The sequence below is a fragment of the Watersipora subatra genome, chromosome 1, assembly GCF_963576615.1.
Source record: "Watersipora subatra chromosome 1, tzWatSuba1.1, whole genome shotgun sequence".
Classification (NCBI taxonomy): Eukaryota; Metazoa; Bryozoa; class Gymnolaemata; order Cheilostomatida; family Watersiporidae; genus Watersipora; species Watersipora subatra.
This window is the reverse complement of record NC_088708.1, coordinates 77,403,210-77,424,940: the sequence shown is the minus strand read 5'-3', so window position 1 is coordinate 77,424,940 and position 21,731 is coordinate 77,403,210. Positions and strand designations below refer to the sequence as shown.

The 21,731-nt window shown below is 35.9% G+C and overlaps 1 protein-coding gene across 1 annotated transcript in view; it reads left to right on the top strand.

Annotated features, from left to right (window-relative positions):
• Nucleotides 1-21,731, top strand: part of LOC137391796 (sodium channel protein 1 brain-like) — a 38,675-nt gene that overhangs the window by 13,653 nt on the left and 3,291 nt on the right. Inside the window, exons 7-22 of the mRNA XM_068078335.1 lie at nucleotides 263-397; nucleotides 1,527-1,547; nucleotides 2,573-3,100; nucleotides 4,106-4,262; nucleotides 4,781-5,106; nucleotides 8,559-8,756; nucleotides 9,729-9,949; nucleotides 10,425-10,578; nucleotides 11,134-11,301; nucleotides 11,762-11,963; nucleotides 12,112-12,251; nucleotides 12,605-12,818; nucleotides 14,865-15,009; nucleotides 15,232-15,535; nucleotides 20,937-21,059; nucleotides 21,289-21,432. Coding sequence (XP_067934436.1) covers nucleotides 263-397; nucleotides 1,527-1,547; nucleotides 2,573-3,100; nucleotides 4,106-4,262; nucleotides 4,781-5,106; nucleotides 8,559-8,756; nucleotides 9,729-9,949; nucleotides 10,425-10,578; nucleotides 11,134-11,301; nucleotides 11,762-11,963; nucleotides 12,112-12,251; nucleotides 12,605-12,818; nucleotides 14,865-15,009; nucleotides 15,232-15,535; nucleotides 20,937-21,059; nucleotides 21,289-21,432 — 3,180 coding nt within the window. The remainder of the gene's footprint in view (nucleotides 1-262; nucleotides 398-1,526; nucleotides 1,548-2,572; nucleotides 3,101-4,105; nucleotides 4,263-4,780; nucleotides 5,107-8,558; nucleotides 8,757-9,728; nucleotides 9,950-10,424; nucleotides 10,579-11,133; nucleotides 11,302-11,761; nucleotides 11,964-12,111; nucleotides 12,252-12,604; nucleotides 12,819-14,864; nucleotides 15,010-15,231; nucleotides 15,536-20,936; nucleotides 21,060-21,288; nucleotides 21,433-21,731) is intronic.

Below are 21,731 nucleotides of genomic sequence, written 5' to 3'. Positions count from 1 at the left end.
TGATGGATTTATTGGGCGATATATGTCGCTGTGTGGTTGAAAACTTGCTACTGCTCTCCGTTACGGCGAAACGTAACGACGCTCTTATTAGTAAGCTTACTCAAATTAGCCATTGACAATGTGCCAGACTAATAGCAAGTGGCAAGCAACTACATTACCTCTCATCGTTTATAAGCTGATTTTTAACACTCGTGCAATGCCGGACATTCCGCTAGTACATGTATATTGTTGTCTTTGAGTACATAACGCTGTCATTTTGCAGATAATAATCACGAGTGGCCCGTGGAACATTTTATTCTTTCTCATGGTTGTTTTACTCGGATCCTTCTACTTGCTCAACTTGATGTTAGCTGTTGTCTTCATGGCATACGAGCAAGAAGCTGATGTTGAAGCAAAGGTAACCAACATGGCAAATGTTTTTCTGGTATCTTAATAAATTTAAAGCAGGGTAGAAAGTGCATTTAACGCTAAACAGAATGAAAGCATTTAATCTTTGAACATAACCACGTGTAAAGATTTTCAAAATGGTTCCATTGGTTAGGAGAATGAAGACACTGCACTGAGGAGAGAGCAACTCTAAAGCATTTGGCTATCAGCTTATACAAACCTTTCTAAAGACTATTGATCTTGTTAATATGTAGTAATTTAAGGTTCATGAACTTCGTGCAAACTACCTAGAAGAAAGATGGTTTTTAAATTATTCTAGTGAGAATATCTTATTTGATGTGATACAGAAACCTTTTCAGCTTTGAGAGTTGATAGATGTGTAGAAATCTGTAGATGATAGCATACAAAATCCTAACTGAAACTTCTGAAAATAATTGAGTAACATTCTTTAAACTGCAGCATGACATCATGATGCCACACCAGTTAATGGTGATGCTGTAGTGTCACATCAGCCGACAGTATCGCTGCAGTGCCACACCTGCTAATAATAGTGTTGCAGTGCCACATCAGCTGATGGTACTGCTGCAGTGTCACACCTGCTAGTAATAGTGCTACAGTGCCTCATCAGCTGATGGTACTGCTGCAGTGCCACACCTGCTAGTAATAGTGCTACAGTGCCTCATCAGCTGATGGTACCTCTGCAGTGTCCCACCTGCTAGTAATAGTGCTACAGTGCCTCATCAGCTGATGGTACCTCTGCAGTGCCACACCTGCTAGTAATAGTGCTGCAGTGCCTCATCAGCTGATGGTACCTCTGCAGTGCCACACCTGCTAGCAATAGTACTGCAGTGCCTCATCAGCTGATGGTACCTCTGCAGGACCACACCTGCTGATGGTGATGCTGAGTGCCACATCAACAGATGGTAATCCTGCAATGCTTTACCAGCAACAGTGACCATCTAGTGTGCTAAACACATTATTGTAAAATATGGTACATTAAACTTTAAAGGAAGGCAGTACAAATAGTAATTAATTGTGAGGTGAAACAAGAGCAATATAATAAAGATAATTACTAACCATTATAATAAATTACACTTGAATGTTGATGTGTTTTATACTGTGTTCTTTTTGTACTACAGCTGGCTGAAGAGAAGGAAGAGGTATACTGCTTAGACATTGTCAAATTGTGCTATTATGCTAGAACATGACCGCTGTCAGCTTTTGTAATGCTATGTGCTAGATACTATACGCTGCTCTACTTCTCTACCCACATTTGTCAATGTAGTCCCATAATGCCTAGTTCAGTGTGCAACTTCTTCTACCAAGCAATAATGTGGAGCTATAACAACGTAAATGTATGTGCAGTGTGTAACGCTCATGCTATCACTCACCCTAACTCATCTCTCCATCACCTAGATATGAACTCACCAATACTCCATCTCTCTATCACCTGGATATGAACTCATCAATACTCCATCTCTCTATCACCTGGATATGAACTCACCAATACTCCATCTCTCTATCACCTAAATATGAACTCATCAATACTCCATCTCTCCATCACCTGGATATGAACTCACCAATACTCCATCTCTCTATCACCTGGATATGAACTCACCAATACTCCATCTCTCTATCACCTAGATATGAACTCACCAATACTCCATCTCTCTATCACCTGGATATGAACTCATCAATACTCCATCTCTCTATCACCTGGATATGAACTCACCAATACTCCATCTCTCTATCACCTAAATATGAACTCATCAATACTCCATCTCTCTATCACCTGGATATGAACTCACCAATACTCCATCTCTCCATCACCTGGATATGAACTCACCAATACTCCATCTCTCTATCACCTGGATATGAACTCACCAATACTCCATCTCTCTATCACCTGGATATGAACTCACCAATACTCCATCTCTCTATCACCTGGATATGAACTCACCAATACTCCATCTCTCCATCACCTGGATATGAACTCACCAATACTCCATCTCTCTAGTTCCTGCATATCTTGACCTCTTGACCTCTATTTTGAGCTTTAACCATGTTTGGTCCTTTAACCATGACATCTAGTGTCATTATCTGTTTTGCTTAGTCTTTTTCAATTTACTTCCTGTTAAAAGTATGAATGGTTATTTTGGATACTACATACATGTATATTAATTAGGAAGAGAAACAGAAGGCTAAGCGAAAGGAGAACACAGCTTTCCTTTTTGATCCTAAGACTCTGAAGCAGCAGTTGATTAACAAGCAAAACCAAGAAGCAGCGAAACTGGCTAACGGAGAGGCAGTGCTAAATCAAAATGATACGGAAAAGAAGATTCCAGAAGAAGATATAGAAGGTGAAGAGAAAACTTCTGCTTCTCCCACTTTGGCTAAATCATCAAAAGCACCTTCGGCTGGTTCTAATAAAACTAGTGACTCTGACCACCTTAATCCTACTAGCACCGAACCATCAACTCCTAAAGTTTTCAACGTTCCAATGGTTTCCATTAATGACACCAAGCCAACAGCATTCCTTTCACCAAAGAAAACGCCTATCAAGAGACCAACGACAGCTAATGGACAATTCCTAAAAACGGCCATTAGGCATCCGGTCACAGAAAGCACAGGAAGTACGACTACGGATGATGAAATGATGGAGGTGATGGAGTTTGAAGGAAGCAGTGAGAATATTTGTGATAAAGCTTTAGCAGTAAGTATAAATGATTTTTTATTTGCGAGAGAATTGAAATTTCTTCCGATTCAGTATTATTTAAAGTCTATATTGTATAGATATATTGTAGGTGTTTTGTGAATCCATGCTATTGTATTGTATGGAACTGTATTGTTGTATGTATGTTGTATTGTACTATTGTATATTAAAGCTTTTGTTAGAAATTGTAAAACCCGAAATATAGAACCGTAGGAATGTTCTCCTTGTCAGCTATTGTAAATACTACAATGGTAAAATCAGTCAAAAATCAAGCAACCTTGAGTTTTAGACATGCAAAAGTTTTTGTGACCTTTCATATTTTTAAAGTTTAATATAAGGTTTTTTGCATTTTCTGCTTAAAGAATGCAATTTATTAACACACCTATGATATGCTGCAAACGAAATCTCTCATTTAAGTTAGTGAATCTAGAATTGAAAGTGCACTTAAAAATGCCAGACCGCATGGATTGTAGATTGGATGCAGCATTCAGTTATGTGTTATTATTGTTATTATTGTGTTTTTACCCACCAGTATTGCCAGTCCATTAGCAGGTTATAAAGCTCTTTATCTTACACAAAAATAAAAGTGAACCAATGCGGAGCTTTATTACCTGCTAATGGACTATAATTTTTATTCCGATAAACTAAAAGCTGAATAACAGTGAGAATGCAGTTATTTTTATGGGAGCGGTATTACCTGAATACTCAAGGAACAAAGTTTTATTCAAAGAACTCAGGCTTAAGTTAACATTAAACATGTTTACATGTGCTGAAAATTCAATGGGGTCACATGCAACCTTATGTGATCACATCTGTCCAAGGATGACATTTTCATTATTGTCTCAAAAATTAAATTTTTCAAAACTATTAAAGGCTTTTTACCAATAACTTATTTTCATCATATATCTTCAAAAGAATACAGCGCTAGGAGAGTAGGTGTTTTGAGTTTTAGATTTAATTAATCTGTTTTTTGTTTCACGTTTAACCTCATGCTTATCTATTTAGGAACAGAAGGAAACCGAAACTGCAAAAGTAACAGAACAGGATGAAGAGCCTGATGATGATATTTCTTTTTACGATGACTTGCCCCCGATGGATGGTAAAACGGAGAGGTACCTGGTGCAGAAGTACGCAAATCTTTGGCTCAACAAGATCAGAGCAGGTAGAAACAAAAAACAACTAGACATATGAAAGTTATATTCATCGTATGACAATTTTGTTTTCTCTTTGATGAGTGTTGAATTGCGTGTATAATTGATGTAGAACTAGTGTGGCTATGTAAGCTTACAGACAGCAAGTGTCAACAAAAGTTCTAAAATAATACATGTCAGCCATTGTAATTACCGGTACCCTCATTTAGTGACCCACACAATACAGTGTCAGCAATATTCATTGTATACTGAGTGATGATACATTTTTACCAAAAGGTTTGCTTAGTAACATAGTAATGGATATGATCGTGGGCTAAAGGATTTGAATGATAAATTGTTTGGGTGGGAAACATAAAACACCTCGACCAATATGACTACCAACTTGGGGTTTGACTGTATGGTGCCAACTGGTATGCTAATGGTGGAAGACGTCTTCTGTGAAGTAAGGTCCTGTTGCTAGCTGTCTTGTGCATTGCTCACCTATGATAGTTCTATCCTCGCACCACTAACTTGTCAACTATGTTTGTAGAGGAAGATCGATTGATTGACAGAAACTGTATCTGCTGCGCCAAGTCTGGTCTGCCTATGTACCACATGTGGATGAAAATGCAGAACATAGTCTTTAAGGTCGCCAATGACGGCCTGTTTGAGGCATTTATCACTATTTGTATAGCGGTAAACACCGCCATCATGGCTTCCGAATATTACAACATATGCGAGCTCTGTCGTCTTTGTATCGCAAACACTACCTGCTCTATCTGTGCTCCAACCTGCGACTTGCAGGTTGACTCACAACGAGACTGGCTGGATGGAATGCCCAGAGCTCACTCGGAAACCCTCCACATAGCAAACATCGTGAGTTATCGGTTAACCTGATTACCGACAGCATGTGGAAGTACTTTCACAAGACCAATAGATAGAATAAATATTTAAAGATTAATATAGATTTAGCAGAGTTGACAGAGTTGACAGAGTTGATAGAGTTGATAGAGTTGACAGAGTTGACAGAGTTGATAGAGTTGATAGAGTTGATAGAGTTGATAGAGTTGATAGAGTTTATAGAGTTGATAGAGTTTATAGAGTTTATAGAGTTTATAGAGTTGATAGAGTTTATAGAGTTGATAGAGTTGATAGAGTTGACAGAGTTGATAGAGTTTACAGAGTTTATAGAGTTGATAGAGTTGATAAAGTTGATAGAGTTGATAGAGTTGATAAAGTTTATAGAGTTGATAGAGTTTATAGAGTTTATAGAGTTTATAGAGTTGATAGAGTTTATAGAGTTGATAGAGTTGATAGAGTTGACAGAGTTGATAGAGTTGATAGAGTTGATAGAGTTGATAGAGTTGATAGAGTTGATAGAGTTGATAGAGTTGACAGAGTTGATAGAGTTGATAGAGTTGATAGAGTTGATAGAGTTGATAGAGTTGATAGAGTTGATAGAGTTGACAGAGTTGATAGAGTTGATAGAGTTGATAGAGTTTATAGAGTTTATAGAGTTGATAGAGTTGATAGAGTTGACAGAGTTGATAGAGTTGATAGAGTTTATAGAGTTTATAGAGTTTATAGAGTTTATAGAGTTGATAGAGTTGACAGAGTTGATAGAGTTGATAGAGTTGATAGAGTTGATAGAGTTGATAGAGTTGATAGAGTTGACAGAGTTGATAGAGTTGATAGAGTTGATAGAGTTTATAGAGTTGATAGAGTTGACATAGCTGATAGAGTTGACAGAGTTGATAGAGTTGATAGAGTTTATAGAGTTTATAGAGTTTATAGAGTTGATAGAGTTGATAGAGTTTATAGAGTTTATAGAGTTGATAGATTTTATAGAGTTGATAGAGTTGATAGAGTTGACAGAGCTGATAGAGTTGACAGAGTTTATAGAGTTGATAGAGTTTATAGAGTTTATAGAGTTGATAGATTTTATAGAGTTGATAGAGTTGATAGAGTTGACAGAGCTGATAGAGTTGACAGAGTTGATAGAGTTGATAGAGTTTATAGAGTTTATAGAGTTTATAGAGTTGATAGAGTTGATAGAGTTTATAGAGTTTATAGAGTTGATAGATTTTATAGAGTTGATAGAGTTGATAGAGTTGACAGAGCTGATAGAGTTGACAGAGTTTATAGAGTTTATAGAGTTGATAGAGTTTATAGAGTTTATAGAGTTGATAGATTTTATAGAGTTGATAGAGTTGATAGAGTTGACAGAGCTGATAGAGTTGACAGAGTTGATAGAGTTGATAGAGTTTATAGAGTTTATAAAGTTTATAGAGTTGATAGAGTTGATAGAGTTGATAGAGTTGATAGAGTTTATAGAGTTGATAGAGTTGATAGAGTTTATAGAGTTTATAGAGTTGATAGAGTTGATAGAGTTGATAGAGTTTATAGAGTTGATAGAGTTTATAGAGTTTATAGAGTTGATAGAGTTTATGGAGTTTATAGAGTTGATAGAGTTGATAGAGTTGACAGAGTTGATAGAGTTGATAGAGTTTATAGAGTTTATAGAGTTCATGGAGTTTATAGAGTTGATAGAGTTTATAGAGTTGATAGAGTTGACAGAGTTGATAGAGTTGATAGAGTTTATAGAGTTTATAGAGTTTATAGAGTTGATAGAGTTTATAGAGTTGATAGAGTTTATGGAGTTTATAGAGTTGATAGAGTTGATAGAGTTGACAGAGTTGATAGAGTTGATAGAGTTGATAGAGTTTATGGAGTTTATAGAGTTGATAGAGTTGATAGAGTTGATAGAGTTGACAGAGTTGATAGAGTTGATAGAGTTTATAGAGTTTATAGAGTTTATAGAGTTCATGGAGTTTATAGAGTTGATAAAGTTTATAGAGTTGATAGAGTTGACAGAGTTGATAGAGTTGATAGAGTTTATAGAGTTTATAGAGTTTATAGAGTTGATAGAGTTTATAGAGTTGATAGAGTTTATGGAGTTTATAGAGTTGATAGAGTTGATAGAGTTGACAGAGTTGATAGAGTTGATAGAGTTTATAGAGTTGATAGAGTTTATAGAGTTTATAGAGTTGATAGAGTTGATAGAGTTGATAGAGTTGATAGAGTTGATAGAGTTGATAGAGTTTATAGAGTTGACAGAGTTGACAGAGTTGATAGAGTTGATAGAGTTGATAGAGTTTATAGAGTTGACAGAGTTGACAGAGTTGATAGAGTTGATAGAGTTTATAGAGTTGATAGAGTTGATAGAGTTGACAGAGTTGATAGAGTTGATAGAGTTGATAGAGTTGATAGAGTTTATAGAGTTTATAGAGTTGACAGAGTTGACAGAGTTGATAGAGTTGATAGAGTTGATAGAGTTTATAGAGTTGACAGAGTTGACAGAGTTGATAGAGTTGATAGAGTTTATAGAGTTGATAGAGTTGATAGAGTTGACAGAGTTGATAGAGTTTATAGAGTTGATAGAGTTGATAGAGTTTATAGAGTTGATAGAGTTTATAGAGTTGACAGAGTTGATAGAGTTGATAGAGTTTATAGAGTTTATTGAGTTTATAGAGTTGATAGAGTTGATAGAGTTTATAGAGTTTATAGAGTTTATAGAGTTGACAGAGTTGATAGAGTTTATAGAGTTGATAGAGTTGATAGAGTTGACAGAGTTGATAGAGTTGATAGAGTTTATAGAGTTTATAGAGTTTATAGAGTTGATAGAGTTGATAGAGTTTATAGAGTTTATAGAGTTTATAGAGTTGACAGAGTTGATAGAGTTTCTAGAGTTGATAGAGTTGATAGAGTTTATAGAGTTGATAGAGTTTATAGAGTTGACAGAGTTGACAGAGTTGATAGAGTTGATAGAGTTTATAGAGTTAATAGAGTTGACAGAGTTGATAGAGTTGATAGAGTTGATAGAGTTGATAGAGTTTATAGAGTTTATAGAGTTGATAGAGTTGACAGAGTTGATAGAGTTGATAGAGTTGATAGAGTTTATAGAGTTGATAGAGTTGATAGAGTTTATAGAGTTGATAGAGTTGACAGAGTTGATAGAGTTGACAGAGTTGACAGAGTTGATAGAGTTGATAGAGTTTATAGAGTTGATAGAGTTGATAGAGTTGATAGAGTTGACAGAGTTGATAGAGTTGATAGAGTTTATAGAGTTGACAGAGTTGACAGAGTTGATAGAGTTGATAGAGTTTATAGAGTTGATAGAGTTGATAGAGTTGATAGAGTTGACAGAGTTGATAGAGTTGATAGAGTTTATAGAGTTGATAGAGTTGATAGAGTTGACAGAGTTGATAGAGTTGATAGAGTTTATAGAGTTTATAGAGTTTATAGAGTTGATTCGGTGGACTTTGTAGGTTTTCACAGTAATATTCACAGTAGAGGCCATCATAAAGATTACAGCACTGAGCAAAGAGTACTTCAGAGTAGGCTGGAATATCTTTGATCTCGTGATAGTGGCTTTGAGTCTTCCAGAGCTGATTCTTCTTATTCCACAGTTGGGAGGATCCACTGAACTAGAAGCAGTGTCTAGTATCATTAAGATATTCCGACTGGTAGGTAAATTCTCACCTTAGTATAACGAATAAACAGCAATTGAAATCGCTGTTTAGTATGGCGAGGAAAGAAGGTGCTTTCTAATATAGCTACAGAGGCTAGTTTCTTATCATGTGACTTAGCAGTGATCAGATATGTGTTTCATCGCTTATCTTATTATTTATCTGTAAATATCTCCACATATTTCAGCAATGTACATGTTTAGCTCACTGGTCTGTCAACAGTTTCAACAGCAAACTATTCTGTGGAAAAACCAGTATTCTGACAATACCACAAACAGGTTCAAGTCAAATACTTTGTGGCTATTAAGTGCTCCATACTTAAATGCAAACAGGCAATAAATTAATGGCAGCGGTAATAGTAGGTAATGCTGTGCTTACATTTGGTAATTATGCAAGTTTGAGGCTGTGGTATGCATCTACATGAGTAAAAGTAACTTGTTGAGTGAACCAGATGTAGCTGTAACTATGCAAAGTTGCTTGAAATGAAATGAATAAAAAAATTGCCAATAAAGTAATATACATGTTCATGTATATAGATAAATCTATACAAACAGACAAGCACTGAGATTTATATATATCTCTCAGTGCTTGTCTGTTTGTTGATCTGTTGTTCACGTGTCTAGTTAGAGTGATAAAGTTATAGGAACAAACAAATCTGCTTTGCACTGAATTTAAACTCTGGGTCTGCAGACAGGCGAGTGGATCCACTAGGCCAAGTGTCTGCATTGTTATGCAATAGAATAATTGTGCACATACATGTACATTGCAGTGCTTGTGAAAATACTATTGGTTACTCCTAGCACGTTTGTAGTAACCAAGCGTGCTAGTTGCACCCTAAAAGAAGATTTACTGAAGAGAGTGCACGACTTCTAAAAATAACCGCATCATTCTATTGCTTAAAAATAAATCATAGGCTATTCTATAGACTGTATTATACACACATAGCGACAGGGTCCTGTATTCTTTTAGCTGAGAATTGTGAAGCTTGCTCAGTCTTGGAGTGCCATGCGGACTCTCCTCGCGATTATATTTGGTGCATTTGGAGCCCTCGTCAACCTCAACATTATCCTCCTAATTGTTATGTTCATATTTGCTGTTCTCGGCAACCAACTCTATGGCAAGGAGTATGCCAGGTATGAGGATATTGTGACATACCCGGAACTCGAGGACTATGAAGGCATCATGCCCAGGTATGTCAGCTTTATGCAAACTTGTCTATTGTTGGCGGCCTAACCAGAATCATGACTATGGTTAACTGAATGATACTAGTGCCATAGGCCAGCTCAAATGACCGTCACGGCTGAAGGACGAGCCAGCCCAGACACGGACTGATCGACGACCGATTCAGCCCCTGCACCGGCGGTCGGAGCTTAGCACGCCAAGAAGCTATATAGAGGAGAAGACTCATGTGAGAAGACAGAAGCATTTTGCGCCTCCTGTGTACAATACTTGTTTTATACAAAGTACTTGTATGTAAATATACTCCTCAAAATCTTTCACTACGAGTTCCTCTAAAACATTGGTGTGGCTACGTATAGAGTCATGTTGACTTTCTTTACGCTAGTCAATTAATCAGTGCTCCGCGCTAAAGTGTATGCTAAAACGATTAACTTCAAGACATAATGCAAAGCTTCAGAAAATATTTAAATATTCTTTATTTTTTAGGTGGAACTTGTACACTTTTCCTCACTCTCTGCTCATGGTCTTTCGTGTCCTGTGCGGTGAGTGGGTTGAACCACTATGGGACTGTATGAGAGTTAATAGTCCAGCTGGCTGCACCTTTCTCTTCCTGTCTACACTAATCCTTGGAAACTTTATGGTGAGCTCATCAAGGAGCTGCCGTTCTGCTCTTGTGCCCGACTCATTTTTTATCAAACACTAGAGTTTTGTTAGTGTCTCAAGCTTTCAGTGCATCTTTACTGAAATGTAGCGACATGTAGTGACATTTAGTGACATATTGTAATAGGCAGTGGCATGTGGTAACATGCAGTAACATGTGGTGACATGTGGTAATACGCAGTGACATGTGGTGACATGCAGTAACATGTGGTGACATGCAGTAACATGTGGTGACATGTGGTAATATGCAGTGACATGTGGTGACATGTGATAATATGCAGTGACATGTGGTGACATGCAGTAACATGTGGTGACATGTGGTAATATGCAGTGACATGTGGTGACATGCAGTGACACATGGTGACATGTGGTAATATGCGGTGGCTTGTGGTAACATGCAGTGACACGTGGTGACATGTGGCAACATGTAGTGACATGTGGTGAAATGTGGTAGTATGCAGTGATATGTGATGATATGTGGTAATATGCAGTGACATGTATGGAAATGCTTAAAGCAAGGGAACTTTGTTGTCAGATATTCAACCTCTTCCTTGCTCTCCTTCTCAACTCCTTCAGTTCTGACAGCATCAAGTCAGAAAAGGTTGATGATGGTGATGGAAAACTGAAGAAAAGTTTGAAAAGAATTTATCATTGCTTTAACTCAACGAATTGCTGCCGCAAAGGCAGCGACATAGAAAAACAGGTCAGTTGCTCCCACAGAGCAAACATACCTTATTCTTAGCTACGCACTACTCAGGAAGCTCCTTAACAAAAATGTGTGACTTACAGCCTTACTTTAAGTTTTTCATTGCTCATCTACAAGAGATTTAAATCACAGCGAGGAGTTATTTACTCACGCTATTAAATGGTCTACAATTAACCCAAATTTAGGTTTCACATAGAAACACAAAATTTGTACGCTTTGAATAAAACCATGCATACAAACCAAGTATTTTAGTATGGCTTACAAATGATTCTTTTTTACAAAGAATTCAGCAATTATAAAGGAGATGTTGTGTTATAATGTTAGAGCATTACAATATTACAATTTGAATTGCAACATTCTTAGCTGTGTCAAGACTTATAAATGATCAAAATCTCAGTTATAACGTTTCCCAATCTCTAGTGATCTACTTATCCCCCTTGTATTGTAAATGAGACAGTCAGAAACAGGGGTGGACGAAGGAAGGGAGAGGAAGATGAGCAGGCTCGAGGCTATCAAAGAAAGCAACAGAAAGCCATCAATTACAATCAATGGTAGTCAGATGAGTCTACACAGCATCATAGCATCAACAGGCCTCAAGTCAGATGCGAAAAGGAGGGGCAGCGGTAACAGCCTTAATCCTGATGACAAATCAATCACAGGTATTAAGTCTAAATGCACTTTTCTTTTCATATTATGCTTTTATGCTCTCGCAAGCTAATTTTAGAGTTGTCTTAAGAGCTACTGGGAGAACCAGAAACGCTGATTCTCAGGCTATGTTTTCATGGATACTACTAATCTACATTTCAGACACAAGCAGTCACCGGAGCGCAGGGATAGAGCTGAAACCTGGCATGGCTAATGGACACGCACGGAGCAGGAGTGGTAGCGTCATATCCAACATGTCTAATGGCACTGGACACATGGCCAACGGGGTTCTGAAAAACAAGGTAAATCTATACCTTTGGTTCTGTTGTTTATGCAACGGGACGAGTTTGCGGACATGAGCATTGAATGCATCTAGACAGATAATATTCGATAAAAACTCGACGTTTTGTTATCTGCATATTAGACACTTGGATATGTTGATGTGGCACCAAACAATCTATTAGAATACCTTACCCGCTAACGAAATACCGTGTGGTTCCCTATGCTAAATTTAGCAGTTCTTCTAATATTTTTATCATGCCTAACTATACTAACTAATATCATTCTTTAATCAGGCCAGAGTATGAACTTAGTTTTGAAAAAGTGCAGAGAGGAAGTTGTATTTGATCTGTCTAAAGCTGTCTATATATTGTAGAGTGGAGAAATGTCACCGTGCAACCTGCAGCAAATAGAGAGTGCTTTCTCTACACACAGAGATGAATACGCTAAGTTTGAAACAGCTGTTACTGTAAGCCCTGGTGGCTGTTCCAATCCGGGTAATAATGTAGTAACACCTATTATAATCGCTGAGGACTTCTCCTCAGTCAAATCATTTCCGATAACAGATGAAGCTAATCCAGTCCTTGAAGGTAAATATATAAACTTCATTATAATTATGTTCTATGCATGTAATATACGTATGTCATGCGTTTGGTGTAATTAGCACTACAACGAATGATTGCTCCTATGTAATGCGAATCACATTGAGAAGGGAAAATAACTCTTGCGTGTTACGCTTTAGTTTATCATTCTTGGCCCCATTAAGCATACCGTGTTTATCCAGTCAAACTAACATGACTTTGCTGTTTAGGAGAGGAATATACAGGCTGCTGTGCATGTTTGTTTAGTAAGTATTGAGTTTCGCAGAAAATCCAGAGACTGTCGTGGCTTTCTGTAAAAGATTGTCACTTCTCAAGTCAACATCTGTACACGAGACTGACTAGTTCTTGCATTTGCATCAATGTGAAACTCCTTACACTTTTGTAAAGTCTCAAATATACATTTTGCACTTTGAAACTTAAAAACTTAACCATACATTGTGTACATTCTAAGAACACAAATGGCTTAAGTTCTACATTTTTATTATATTCTCAGCTCAAAAATGAGCTACCACGCTCGTGTAACTGTATTCGTCTCGTGCACAGATACCGTAAAAATGTGTCAGGCAATCCAATTAGTTTCATGCTTTCCATCTCTATACAGACTTTCTCCTGCTCTAACTATGTCAAGGTCAACCTGCTATAAATATTTATCCAGTATTCTCATATTATCAATAGGTTCATGCTAAGATCCCTTCCACTTATCTCCGTACCTTCTATTGGCGCTATATTTAGCAAGCGTAGTTGAATACATTTCTCTATTGCATTGATATACCCTAGTCTTCCTTGTCTTTGTGCCTAGTATGCATATACCTGTCTCAGCTTGCCACCTGTCTCAGCTTGCCACCAATATCATCCATATACCATAATCTATGTGGTAAGTGTTAGCTTCCTGCCTGTATACACAAGTTCCTTAGACCTGTCGTGTGAGACATACATAGAAACCATGTCGTGTTGGTAGACCCACTTAGTGGTATGTCTATACGCGTAATAGCAAACTATTTTGTGCTGATGGCCTATGTCTATGTCTATGGTTGTGGTTAGCTTTTAGAATAAAATTGGTCCTACGCCAGATAAATCGTCCTCGAAAAAAACTAAACATTTAAATCTAGGTTATAAAAGCTGGTGAGCTGACTAATATATTGGAGTGACCTTTCTGTGACCTTTCTTTTGACCTCTAGGTCACATGGATTTATGCAAACAACTTTATGATTTTTCTAGTTGACTCACAATACTTTAGCTTTGCTAGCTTTTCTCCACTATGCTTTTTCTCTGGAGCAAAATTTTACTGGTCATTATTGCAGATTTATATAACAGACCACAGTCACAGAATGTTCGCTTCAAGCTTCAGAATGCATGTCTTTAGATATGCTCTTCATTTGAAAATCAAATATAAACAAAAATTAGGATTTGAGTGAGACTCGATGGTGACTATGCGCAGTTTATTTTAGTAACAACAAGTTTACATAAGAAGTTTGGTGACTTTTATGAAGCTGCGGCAGAACTTCCTCAGCCACAATACCTTCCAGCATTGTTAATAAGGTTTTAGTAAAGTCATCTTTCGATACTTCATTGCCTTTCTATATACATGTATATATAAATCTCAAAGTTTGTGTCTGTGTAGTTTGGTTTGTCCAGCTATAGCTATTAAAATATTGGAATGAAAAGTCCGTATCGCAGACAATTTGATCTCAAAACTTCCCAAATACCAGGCTTATACCCTACCAATTCATTGGGCAATATATGTCGCTATGTGGGTAAAAATACGCTAACGCTTTCCGTTACAGTGCAGCGTAATTTTATGCTTGCTCTCACGGCTCTTATTAGCAAGCTTACTCAAATTAGCCATTGGCAATGTGCCAGGCTAATGGCAAGCGATCGGCAACTACATTATCTCTCACTGTTTATAAGCCGATTTTTAATGCTTGTGCAGCGCCGGACAGTCCACAAGTTTGTCTACATAACTCAATCACGGAAAAGAAAAGAGTTTTCATATTTTACATATTCAAATATGTGGCAAAACTCTGGCTATTGCAGTAGAAGACAATGTAGAAGGAAGGTCTTTAAGTCTTAAGATGGAAGATGAGGCAAAAACGACGATATCAAAAGACGATGAAGAGCAAATGGTAGCGGCTGACGGGCATATAGTTCTACCTAATTGCTTTTGCAATGCGTGTTACAAGTGAGTTTATATGTTGTATAGAATAAAGTGGAGCTAATTGTGAAGGCTTTCAATATCTTTTGGACAATTTCTGTAATCTTTAGATAGTAAGTACCTGTGAAACATTGGTGTTTCGTACAACCTTACTCTGTGTTTCATTCGGTTCTCTCTGTCGAAAATTGAATTACCAAAGATTGCAGATAAAAGTTCATGATTTGATATTCAGTCACTTTAACATTTTAGGAATCCAAAACTAGACAACTGTTGTGGTCCGACCTGGAGAAACTTCCGTGTATTGTGTGCTAAAATAGTGACACATAAAGCATTCGAAGCCTTCATTCTTATCCTAATTGCGGCCAGTACGATAGCCTTGTGTTTTGAGGACATCTACCTACATGAGAAACCCGAGCTAGTGCAGCTTCTCGACTACCTCAACATGATGTTCGCTTGCTTCTTTTTCATAGAAATGATTTTAAAGATGTTTGCCCTCGGCTTCCTGAAGTATTTCACTGGTTTCTGGTCCATTCTCGATTTCGTCATTGTCTGTGTAAGTTTACTTTTTCACCTCTTAGAGGTACATTTATGAAAGATATGAAGGTATGACCAAATTTTAAAGCTTAAGACTTGCTGTGTGCAGCTCAAATCTAATGATTAGATCAGGTAGGATCTATGTTTATAGTCATCTATATCTATCCGCGTGTAGGGTCTATGTTTATGGCCATCTATATCTATCAGCGTGTAGGATCTATGTTTATAGTTATCTATATCTATCCGCGTGTAGGGTCTATGTTTATGGTCATCTATATCTATCAGCGTGTAGGGTCTATGTTTATGGCCATCTATATCTATCAGCGTGTAGGGTCTATGTTTATGGTTATCTATATCTATCCGCGTGTAGGGTCTATGTTTATGGTCATCTATATCTATCAGCGTGTAGAGTCTATGTTTATGGTCATCTATATCTATCAGCATGTAGGGTCTATGTTTATGGTCATCTATATCTATCAGCGTGTAGGGTCTATGTTTATGGTCATCTATATCTATCAGCGTGTAGGGTCTATGTTTATGGTCATCTATATCTATCAGCGTGTAGGGTCTATGTTCATGGTCATCTATATCTATCAGCATGTAGGGTCTATGTTTATGGCCATCTATATCTATCAGTGCGTAGGGTCTATGTTTATGGTCATCTATACCTATCAGCGTGTAGGGTCTATGTTTATGGTCATCTATATCTATCAGCGTGTAGGGTCTATGTTCATGGTCATCTATATCTATCAGCATGTAGGGTCTATGTTTATGGCCATCTATATCTATCAGTGTGTAGGGTCTATGTTTATGGTCATCTATACCTATCAGCGTGTAGGGTCTATGTTTATGGTCATCTATATCTATCAGCGTGTAGGGTTTATGTTTATGGTCATCTATATCTATCTGTGTGTAGGGTCTATGTTTATGGTCATCTATATTTATCTGTGTGTAGGGTCTATGTTTATGGTCAGCTATATCTATCAGCGTGTAGGGTCTATGTTTATGGTCATCTATATCTATCAGCGTCTATATATCTATCAGTCTATCGTCTATCTATCAGTCATCTATATCTATACATCTAGATATAAATATATCTATATCTAGAAATTCCACTGTCATACAGCCTACGACCAAAGAGATATTGGAAAAAAGAAAGGGTACTGATGGTTGAGAAATGCAATATTAGCAGTCAAATGGCACTGTAGTGCAATAGGATAACTGCAATGGTAGCTGTAATGTACTGGGTGTGGGTGTTATTATATACAACAAATAGCAATAATGAAAGGAAAAGATTATATGTTTATATCTCTTCCCCTGCAATAGGAGAAATGCAATATTGGCCAATATTAGAAGTAAAATGCACTGATATTATTAGGTTAACCAATATTATTAATATAGTAATAATATAAAACCAATAAACAATTTTGTTTACATTTAAAAACGTCATATTTTTTATAATTTCATAAGTATAATCTCATAATCTTAAAATCTCATAAGAATCGTTAGAAAAAAATATCATCGTCATTTCCTTTACTAACACTGCGTTATACATCAGTTAGAATACCGAAGTACTCAAGAGCCTAAAATGTCAGTTACTTTGAAATCGGCAAAAATGAAATGATTTCAGTACTCCTACGTTAATTACAGAAACCTTCGACAATGCTATAGACTGGTGAAATGTGCGCGTTATTTTTGTATGAGATGCGCACGACTTTATCGTTCTATTCTCTGTCGCTCGGCGTTTCAATTTCCGGTAATAACTTTTATTAAACCAAGCTTTTCAAGCGTTTTGTGGCGTTTTTCGTCCAAATTAATCTGTCTATTTGTGTATAATCCGATCAGATGGGTAAGTTTTAAGATAATGCCGACGGTTTACAAAGACTTGGTAACATATTTAAATAGGCGTAAATGTGTTTTGTATCGTTATTATACTTTAACGACTCTACAAAACGATGGTGAAATTTGTTGATGAAATTTCTAGACAAGGGTTCGTCTCATTGTTGATGATTAATTTTCGTAAGTTGTGTGCGCATGCATTTATCATAAAAACTCTCATACTTCGCATCCGCTCGTTTGTTCGTGGAACCAAACGAGTGGATGCGAAGTTAGGGAGTTTTTATGATAAATGCATGTGCACACAACTTACGAAAATTATTCATCAACAATGAGACGAACCCTTGTTTGAAAATTTCATCAACAAATTTAACCATCGTTTTGTAGATTAGTTAAAGTATAATAACGATACAAAACACATACAAACCTATTTAAATATGTTACCAAGTCTTTGTAAATTGTCGAAATTCTCTTAAAACTTACCCATCTGATCGGATTATACACAAATAGACAGATTAACTTGGCCGAAAATCGTCACAAAACGCTTGAAAAGCTTGGTTTAATAAAAGTTAAGACCGGAAATTGAAACGGCGGTCGACAGATAATAGAACGATCAAGTCGTGCGCATTTCGCGAAAAAATAACGTGCGCTTTTCACCAGTCTATAGCAGTGTCGAATTGTCGAAGGTTTCGGCAATTAACATAGGAGTACAGAAATCATTTCATTTTTGCCGATTTCAATTTTTTCATTTTCTTATGAGATTATTACAATTATTAATTATAAGTTTGGATGACTACAGAACAATGACTACGTAGTACAGATTTTCTAAAACTCTATATAAATATCACAACTTCGTGATATTGATAGCTATGACGTTTTGAAATGTAAACAAAATTGTGCATTGGCTTTATATTAGTACTTTATTAATAATATTGGTTGTTCTAATAATATCAGTGCATTTTACTTCTAATATTGACCAATATTGCATTTCTCTTTTTGCAGGAGGAGGGATATAAACATATAATCTTTTCCTTTCATTATTGCTATTTGTTGTATATAATAACACCCACACCCAGTACATTACAGCTACCATTGCAGTTATCCTATTTGACTGCTAATATTGCATTTCTCAACCATCAGTACCCTTTCTTTTTTCCAATATCACTTTGGTCGTGGGCTGTATGACAGTGGAATTTCTATATTTATGGTCATCTATATCTATCAGCGTGTAGGGTCTATGTTTATGGTTATCTATATCTATCAGCGTGTAGGGTCTATGTTTATGGTCATCTATATCTATCAGCGTGTAGGGTTTATGTTAATGGTCATCTATATCTATCTGTGTGTAGGGTCTATGTTCATGGTTATCTATATCTATCAGTGTGTAGGGTCTATGTTTATGGTTATCTATATCTATCAGCGTGTAGGGTCTATGTTTATGGTTATCTATATCTATCAGCGTGTAGGGTCTATGTTTATGGTCATCTATATCTATCAGCGTGTAGGGTTTATGTTAATGGTCATCTATATCTATCTGTGTGTAGGGTCTATGTTCATGGTTATCTATATCTATCAGTGTGTAGGGTCTATGTTTATGGTCATCTATATCTATCTGCGTGTAGGTTCTATGTTCATGGTTATCTATATCTATCAGCGTGTAGGGTCTATGTTTATGGTCATCTATATCTATCAGCGTGTAGGATTTATGTTTATGGCCATCTATATCTATCTGCGTGTAGGGTCTATGTTTATGGTCATCTATATCTATCAGTATGTAGGGTCTATGTTTATGGCCATCTATATCTATCTGCGTGTAGGGTCTATGTTTATGGTCATCTATATCTATCAGTATGTAGGGTCTATGTTTATGGCCATCTATATCTATCTGCGTGTAGGGTCTATGTTTATGGTCATCTATATCTATCAGTATGTAGGGTCTATGTTTATGGCCATCTATATCTATGTACATTGGAAAATAGAAAAAAATACTAGTGTACGAGAAATTTTGAGAGCGCATGTTGCCTCGAGATTAGAACTACCAAAAGAGTTGTCATACTTGGAATAAAGATTCACGTGACACATTTTGATAAATGTGCATATTTAAAGGCTTTTTGTATAATCAAATAGATATTGCAGTTCATAATTGCTGCACTTATATATATAGTAGTGTATCCATATAAGCATCCTACATATATATATAGTAGTGTATCCATATAAGCATCCTACATATATATATAGTAGTGTATCCATATAAGCATCCTACATATATATATAGTAGTGTATCCATATAAGCATCATACATATATATATAGCAGTGTATCCATATAAGCATCCTACATATATACATAGTAGTGTATCCATATAAGCATCCTACATATATATATATAGTAGTGTATCCATATAAGCATCCTACATATATATATAGTAGTGTATCCATATAAGCATCCTACATATATACATAGTAGTGTATCCATATAAGCATCCTACATATATACATAGTAGTGTATCCATATAAGCATCTTACATATATATATAGTAGTGTATCCATATAAGCATCCTACATATATACATAGTAGTGTATCCATATAAGCATCCTACATATATACATAGTAGTGTATCCATATAAGCATCCTACATATATATATGGTAGTGTATCCATATAAGCATCCTACATATATACATAGTAGTGTATCCATATAAGCATCCTACATATATATATATATATATATATATATATATATATATATATATATATATATATATATATATATATATATATATATATATAGTAGTGTATCCATATAAGCATCCTACATATATATATATAGTAGTGTATCCATATAAGCATCCTACATATATATATAGTAGTGTATCCATATAAGCATCCTACATATATATATAGTAGTGTATCCATATAAGCATCCTACATATATATATAGCAGGGTATCCATATAAGCATCCTACATATATACATAGTAGTGTATCCATATAAGCATCCTACATATATACATAGTAGTGTATCCATATAAGCATCCTACATATATACATAGTAGTGTATCCATATAAGCATCCTACATATATACATAGTAGTGTATCCATATAAGCATCCTACATATATATATAGCAGTGTATCCATATAAGCATCCTACATATATATATATAGCAGTGTATCCATATAAGCATCCTACATATATATATAGTAGTGTATCCATATAAGCATCCTACATATATACATGTATATATATATATATATATATATATATATATATATATATATATATATATATATACATGTATATATATATATATATATATATATATATATATACAGTAGTGTATTCATATAAGCATCCTACATATATATATATATATATATATATATATATATATATATATATATATATATATATATATATATATAGTAGTGTATCCATATAAACATCCTACATATATATATATAGTAGTGTATCCATATAGGCATCCTACATATTTTATATGATTAGAATAGCAGAGCCAAAAGCGAGAAAAAAAAGAATCAGGTCAAATGCTACTCGTAATTATGAGCCCACAACCATTCTTTCCAGGTCTCTATAACAGATATTGTTGGAATGTATTCGAATGGGATAGATATTTCAGCCTTCAGGGCTATACGTACGTTGAGAGCTCTAAGACCATTGAGGGCCGTCTCTCGCTGGCAGAGCATGACCGTGAGTGTCCGCATTAGCAATATCTTTTTTCATGGCTCGTTTGAAGCTAGTAAGATGAATATTACTCTCTGCAGAAAAAGATAAAAACCATGTTCAATATTGAAGACGCTTGGAGGAAAAAGAGTTTAGGTTTTATGTAAATCTTTTTCAATTTTGAACTGATCATTTTGGAGTGGAGCAAGTGTTGTGGCTGAGTTACATGGCTGACAGACCCTCTTTGACATTGTAGATCATAGTGAATGCACTGATATTTGCTATGCCAGCGATTGCAAATGTCCTCCTAGTCTGCATTGTTATTTGGCTTATATTTGTGATCATGGGAGTGCAGGCATTCAGAGGAAGATTCCATCAGTGCGAAATTGATGGACTTCGGGTGAGTAGCTGGGTGCAAGTATGTTCTTACGTTTATTCCATCCCGATCCAAGTCATGTCTTACTTCAAAGAGAATAAATACTTTGTTGGGACGCATATACAAATAGAGAATTGTTTCTTTCTGAGTTTAGTAGCTGACAAGCGGTGTCTCTGAAGATATTGTATGAATATAGATTTATAATCAACATGAACTGCAGTGAGGAAGTACCACCTCACCTTTAGTATGAGTTTATAATAAATTAATCCTTATACACGCATGTGTGTCACTGGGTATAAGAAAGATATCTTTATGTAGATTCT